The sequence below is a fragment of the Arachis stenosperma genome, chromosome 4 (genome assembly GCF_014773155.1).
Source record: "Arachis stenosperma cultivar V10309 chromosome 4, arast.V10309.gnm1.PFL2, whole genome shotgun sequence".
NCBI classification, from domain to species: Eukaryota; Viridiplantae; Streptophyta; class Magnoliopsida; order Fabales; family Fabaceae; genus Arachis; species Arachis stenosperma.
In genome coordinates, this window is record NC_080380.1 from 106,058,287 (window position 1) to 106,065,823 (window position 7,537).

At 40.3% G+C, this 7,537-nt stretch overlaps 1 protein-coding gene across 1 annotated transcript; it reads right to left on the reverse strand.

Annotated features, from left to right (window-relative positions):
• Positions 1 to 6,099: 6,099 nt before the first annotated feature.
• Positions 6,100 to 7,098, reverse strand: LOC130975277 (uncharacterized). Its single transcript, XM_057900093.1, has 2 exons — positions 6,696 to 7,098; positions 6,100 to 6,590 (listed from the first exon to the last, which is right to left on the reverse strand). The coding sequence occupies exons 1-2, from the start codon at positions 7,096 to 7,098 to the stop codon at positions 6,100 to 6,102; spliced, it is 894 nt and encodes a 297-aa protein (XP_057756076.1).
• Between the last annotated feature and the right edge of the window lie 439 nt (positions 7,099 to 7,537).

Genomic DNA, 7,537 nt, shown 5'->3' on the forward strand with positions numbered 1-7,537 from the left:
CTCACGAAAAATTAAAACTTTAATAAGGAAAAATAATATTTTTGAAAAAAAATTATTTTTGAAAAGAAATTAAAGGACTCAGAATTGATGACTCTATAGCAACAAAAATAAATTATTCCTAATCTAAGCAAAAAAATAAACCTTTAGTTGTTCAAACTCAAACAATCCCCGGCAACGGCGCCAAAAACTTGGTGCACGAAATTGAAAATCACAATTCTTCTCAACCTCGCACAACTAACCAGCAAGTGCACTGGGTCGTCTAAGTAATACCTTACATGAGTAAGGGTCGAATCCCACGGAGATTGTTGGCTTGAAGCAAGCTATGGTTATTTTATTATTCTTAGTTAGGATACCAATTATCATTATCAGTTGACTTGTAAATGAACAGAAGGACATGGATTAAGTAATATAAAGTTGGAATAAAAATAGTAAATAATCTTGGAAAATTTGAAATACTTATTATGCAATTATATAGAATATGTTGGAGTTTTGGAGATGCTTTGTCTTCTGAATTTCAGCTTTTCTCTTGTACTCCTCTTCACACACGCAAGGCTCCTTCCATGGAAAGCTTTATGTACGGTGTCACCGTTGTCAATGGCTACTTCCCATCCTCTCAGTGAAAATGGTCCAAATGCTCTATCACAGCACGGCTAATCATCTGTTGGTTCTCAATCATGTCGAAATAGAATCCATTAATTCTTTTGCGTTTGTCATCACGTCCAACACTCACGAGTTTGAAGCTCATCACAGTCATCCAATCCCAGAATCCTACTCGGAATACCACAGACAAGGTTTAGACTTTTCGAATTCTCATGAATGCCGCCATCAATTCTAGCTTATACCACGAAGATTCTGATTAAGGAATCTAAGAGATACTCATTCAATCTGATGTAGAACGGAGGTGGTTGTCAGGCACACGTTCATAGATTGAGGAAGGTGATGAGTGTCACGGATCATCACCTTCTTCATAGTGAAGCGCGAATGAATATCTTAGATAAGAACAAGCGTGTTTGAATGGAAAACAGAAATAATTGCATTAATTCATTGAGACGCTGCAGAGCTCCTCACCCCCAACAATGGGGTTTAGAGACTCATGCCGTCAAAGAGTATAAAATTCAGATCTAAAATGTCAAGAGATACAAAATAAGTCTCTAAAAGTTGTTTAAATACTAAACTAGTAACCTAGGTTTACATAAAATGAGTAAACTAAGATGGATAGTGCAGAAATCCACTTCTGGGGCCCACTTGGTGTGTGCTATGGCTGAGACTTAAGCTTCTCACGTGCCTGGGCTGTTTCTGGAGTTGAACGCCAGGTTGTAACCTGTTTCTGGCGTTGAACTCCAACTTGTAACTTGTTTCTAGCGCTGAACGCCAGACTGCAACATCGAACTGGCGTTGAACGCCAGTTTACATCGTTTATCTTCGCGCAAAGTATGAACTATTATATATTGCTGGAAAGCCCTGGATGTCTACTTTTCAACCCAATTGAGAGCGCGCCAATTGGACGCCTGTAGCTCCAAAAAATACATTCCGAGTTTAGGGAGGTCAGAATCCAACAACATCAGCAGTCCTTTTTTAGCCTAAATCAGATTTTTGCTCAGCTCCTTCAATTTCTGGTAGAAAATACCTGAAATCACAGAAAAACACACAAACTCATAGTAAAATCCAGAAATATGATTTTTTGCCTAAAAACTAATAAAAATATATTAAAAACTAACAAAAATATACTAAAATCTACATGAAATTACCCCCAAAAACCGTATAAAATATCCGCTCATCAGTGATCAACGATCACCCAAATCGCATCAAATCCCGACCTAGTCCTCGGTAAACCGGTCACAAAATCCATTGCGATTCCTTCCCACTTCAACTGAGGAATCTCAAGTGGCTTTAGCATTCCCGACGGTTTCTGATGCTCTATCTTCACCTTCTGGCAAGTTAAACACTTGGATACCACTGTTGCTACATCACCCTTCATCCCAGTCCACCAGAACATCTTCTTCAAGTCATAATACATCTTCGTATTCCTAGGATGAATAGAAAACCCACTGTTATGAGCTTTCGACAATAAGTCCTGCCTTAAACCCCCAACATCCGGTATACAAATCCTTCCCTTGTAGCTCCATAACCCCTCATCATCCTTAGTGAATTCTTCACGCCTCTTATCACCAACTGGTTGAAACAGTTGCTGAAGCTTCTGCTCATCTTGCTGGGCCCTTCGTATTTCTGATTTAAACGTGCTTGCGATCTGTAACTGGTTCAAACAAGCTCTTCCGGCCACTTCACCGATATCTAGCTTAAGCTTCATAAATTTATCCACTAGCTCTTCTTCCTTGATTCTCATCCAAGCAATGGTTAAAGATTTCCGACTCAAAGCGTCTACTACCACGTTCGCCTTTCCAGAGTGATAACTCGACTCAAAATCATAATCTTTAAGCAACTCCATCCACCTTCTCTGGCGCATATTTAGCTCATTCTGATCAAAGATGTACTTGAGACTCTTATGATCAGAAAAGACACTAAACTTTACTCCGTACAAGTGGTGTCTCCAAATCTTCAAGGCAAACACAATCGTCGCTAATTCCAAGTCATGCGTGGGGTAATTCACCTCATGTGGTCCCAGCTGACATGATGCGTAAGCCACCACGTTCCGGTGTTGCATCAACACGTAACCGAAACCCTTCAGAGAAGCATCACAAAATACTTCAAACGGTTCATGCGGTTCCGGTAAGATTAAAACAGGTGCTGAAGTTAACCTCTTCAAGGTCTGAAAACTCTCTTCCCACTCCAACGTCCACACGAATGGCACTTCTTTCCTATTCAATTTCGTCATCGGTAGGGCAATCCGGGAGAATCCTTCGATAAATCTTCGGTAATATTCGGCTAAACCCAAAAAGCTTCTGACTTCCGTCATCGTCGTCGGTCTTTTGCATTCCATCACCGCTTCTACCTTAGAAGGATCTACAGCTATTCCTCATTTACTCACCACGTGGCCTAAGAACTTTACTTCCTCCTTCCAGAACTCGCACTTTGACAATTTAGCATATAACTTCCGTTCCTTTAGGATTTACAGCACAATCCTCAAGTGTTCCTCATGCTCCTTTACCGTCTTAGAGTAAACCAAGATGTCATATATTTAAACCACCATGAATTTGTATAAAAAGGAATGAAAGACTCTGTTCATGTAATCCATAAAAACAGCAGGTGCATTAGTTAACCCAAAGGACATTATCGCAAATTCGTAGTGTCCATAGCGTGTCCTAAATTTAGTCTTAGGGATATCATCCTCCTTCACCCTTATCTGATGGTAATCGGATCTCAAATTGATCTTTGAAAAACAATCCAGCTCCTTGTAATTCATCCATCAAGTCATTTATCCTTGGCAGCGGGTACTTGTTCTTCACTGTCACTTTATTTAACTGTCGGTAATCCATGCACAAGTGCATTCCTCCATCCTTCTTCTTTATCAATAGAACTGGCGCTCCCCACAGTGATACACTGGGTCGAATGAACCTCTTATTCAGAAGCTTTCCCAACTGAGTCTTTAATTTTGCCAGCTCTATCAGAGCCATTCGGTACGGCGCAATCGACACTGTTCCAGCTCTCGGCACCAATTCAATTGCAAATTCAATTTTCCTTTAAGGTGTGATGCCAGGGCATCTTGGCTAGTTTTACTAGCCATTTTTTGTATGCTTTAGGTTGGTTTCATGCATTTTCTTAGGAAATAAGCAAGTATTTAGTTGAAAATGCAATCATACTATGATTCAAGCAAACATTGTGAATTTTGAATGATTTCATGAGAATTATGCATGAATTGAATGATAGATTGGATGATGCATGATCCCATGATTAAGAGCAAGACTTTGATGCACTTTGTTTGATTGATTTCAGGTAACAAGAAGCAGAGAAGAGCCAGGTTAGTGGCTACGTTAGTGCCACTAACGTGGCTATTAACGTGGAAGAAAAGAGAAGCCCAAATGTTAGTGAGAAAGTTAGTGGCATTAACTTTGAAGAAGGAGAGCATGGAACGTTAGTGGTAAAAGTAAACACCACTAACGTTACCGAAGGGCAAGAAGACCCATGTTAGCTTCCACGTTAGTTACATTAACGTGGGAACTAAGGTGGAAGGAAAGGGAGATGCCAACGTTAGTGAAAAAGGTGATCTCCACTAACGTTTGCGAAGCAAAGGAAAACCCACGTTAATGGCTACGTTAGTTACACTAACGTGGACATTAACGTGGGCAAAAATCCCACCTGGCAGCCTGACCATGCCTTCTTCAAACAAGAATAAACTGAGCCACAAAGCTCCAAATGAGGTGGTTCCAGTGGCATTGGAAAGTAGGATTCCAGAGCTTTCCAAGAATATATGGAACTACATGGTGGGCACTAAATTTGAGGGAGAAAACCTGCCCCAAAAGTGCAAGGATGAACATGGTATCAACCTGTAGTAAGGCCAACTGACCTCTTCACCTTCCAAGAAGTGTAACTCGAGCTGTAGAGCTCCAAATGATGCGCTTTCAAAAGCATTAGAAAGTAGACATCCAGGGCTTTCCAAAATTATATAATAGTATAGGGTGGACATTAAGTTTGAGCTCCAGAACCTGGCAATATTAAGCCCTGATCGCTAGCGTTATCGTGACTCACCTTTTCCAGTAACGCTAGCGACTATGCCGGCGACCTTGTCCACTTCAATGGAGCATAAGTTGAGTTACAGAGATCCAATTGAGGTGATTCTAGTTGCGTTAGAAAGCTGACATTCAGAGCTTTCCAAAGACATATAATAGTTTATAGTGGGCATGAAATTAGAGCACAAACAAGAGGCATCTTTTAAGCCCCAAAAATACCAACTGGGTAGCAAGTACAACGTTAGCCACAATAACTTTAGCACTAACGCCACACTTGTAGCGTTTGAGTGGCTAACGGCAGCATTAACACTAAGCACCTGGACCTCAACTTTATTCACTTTTCTTTAAGAACCACCCAACCTTAATGAAGCAAGCCCACAAGTGTCAACCAATCAAAGGCCACAAGAAGCATCTAGAGTAGGACTTTTCATTTAATTGTAATTTGCTTTTAATTTTATTTTGTAATTTAGGAGAGCCTATATAAAGGCCTTAGTTTTTACTTTGAAAAGGGGGGGATTGAAGGCTGGACTGGGATTCTGGAATTGGGGATTGAACAGGGGTCTTCAGACTTCCTCCCCTCACACACTTTTCCTTCTCTTTCTTTTCTTTGTACTTTTCATTTATGAATTTAGAAGTTTGAATGTTAGTTTTAATCTTCATCTTTACTTTTCTGCACTTTCTTTCTTTTCTGTTTTGGTAGAGCAATGATCAACTAACTCTTTTCATTGGGTTAGAGAGATCTATTGTGATTCAATGGATCAATTATAGTTCTTATTCTTCTTCCTCTTTCTTTCTTCTTGATTTTACTAGAAAGCTTTCGATCTTCATCCAATTGGTTAGTTGTCTTGGAAAAGAAACTCTCCATAATTGGATCTCCTCTGAGCCTTGGAAAAGGGATGAGGAGATCATGCTAAAAATGCTTTCTCATGTTGGACCAAATTGGGGTCTGGGCAGATATAGTGACATGTAATCCTTCCAACACTTTGATTTGGAAATACATGTGGTATAATCAGTGACCACACTTCATCTCTTCCTGTGAGCAATTAAACCAAGGAATTGGGCAATTTTCAAGCTTAGAGAGATTGGATTGCCAAAGAATTGGGATCCAGTCACTTAAGATTGCCAAGGAGATCAATGAATGCATTGATTGTGGAAGAGATGAGAATGAACTTGATCCGGAGGATTGCAATATCTCTTGATCCCAATGTTCATTTTATTTTTAGTTCTTACATTTACTTTTCTTACCATTTTACTTTTCTGCATTTTATTGCTTTCTTTACTTTTATGCCATTTACAGTTCCTTGTTACTCATTATTCCAATATGATTCGTCTAACTAGGATAATCAATTAACCATTATTTGCTTAATCCGTTAATCCCTGTGGATTCGACCTCACACTATTGTGAGTTTTTACTTGACGACAAATTCGGTATACTTGCCAAAGGAAAGTTTGTTGAGAGACAAGTTTCCGTGCATCAAGGTGGGAACTCAGAGATATCTTCTGGGAACACTTCTGGAAAATCTCTAACCACCGGAATCTGATCTAAGCTCTGGGCATCACCCAGTGCATTAGCAGCCAACATAATATAACCCTGACACTCCTCCCCACTAGAATGCACCATTACAGAGTTCAGGTAATACCCCGTAGCTACCACTACTCCATTTTCTTCTTCCAGCATAAACCAAATAGTCCGTTCAAAGCAATCCAACAAAACCCGATTCTTCGATAACCGATCAAACCCCAAAATCATTTCTAGCCCCACCATCGGTAAACAGATCAAATCATGCACAAAGTCTCTATCCTCAAGCTTGAAACCTACTTGTTTACAACCTGACCTAGTTATAACTGTTTGATGCGGAGTATGTACATGCAGCTCAAAAGGTAACTCTGACACTTTCAAGCCTAGTTCCTCAACTTTAGCAAACAAAATAAACGAATGTGAAGCTCCAGTATCATATAATGCAACTAAGGATTTATCACCAATTAGACATATACCTCTCATCAATGGATCCGCCTTGGAAGTATCCTTGGCATTCACTACAAAGACTCGACCTTGATGCTAACCCTAGCCCGCATTCTGATTCCTCCCACGAGTGCAATCCCTCGCAATGTGGCCAGGCAACCTACAATTGAAACAACCACCTAAACCAATTTTGCATGAGTCATAAGGATGGAAACGTCCACAACGTACACAAGTCAAATTCGGAGAATTCTTACTCTGATTTCCTCTCCCCTTAGCATACTGAAACTGAGTCTGAGTGTTCTTCCTGAAACCTCTTTGACCTTGAGGGGCATATTCTCCTCTTTTGAAGCTTTGACCTCTAGGATGGAAATACTTGCCACGCCCCCGACTAGAGCTCCCTCCATGAGTGTCCTTGGATGTCGCCATAGTCTTGGCATTCTCTTTCACTACTCTAGCCTTGTTTACTAAGTCAGAGAAGACACGGATCTCCAAAGGAGGCACAGCAGTCATAATGCTATCCTTCAAACCCCTCTGGTACTTAATACACTTCCAACTCTCGAAAGTCTCCGGGTCACCTTGACACACCCAAGAAAACCTACAAAGCTCTTCAAACTTGTTGGTGTACTCAGCCACACATGGAACCCTGCTTTAGCTGCATTAGCTCCATCTCCTTCGCTTCCCCTGTGGACTCAGGGAAGTACTTCTTGTAAAAGGTCGTTCGAAACACATCCCATGGAACATCAGCATTCTATAACTGTAGCAAGCGACACTCAGCTTGCCACCAGGGTTAGGTGATGAGCGGATAATTTATATGCTTTTTGGCATTATTTTTAGTATGTTTTAGTTAGTTTTTAGTATATTTTTATTAGTTTTTAGTTAAAATTCACTTTTCTGGACTTTACTATGAGTTTGTGTATTTTTCTGTGATTTCAGGTATTTTCTGGCTGAA

What these genes read in the sequence shown, in the direction of transcription:
- LOC130975277 (XM_057900093.1), bottom strand. Translation starts at nt 7,098, where the DNA reads ATGACTGCTGTGCCTCCTTTGGAGATCCGTGTCTTCTCTGACTTAGTA. An exon ending in TGGGAGGAATCAGAATGCGG is followed by an intron (nt 6,591 to 6,695) that starts GCTAGGGTTAGC and finishes ATAAATCCTTAG; the next exon opens with TTGCATTATATGATACTGGA.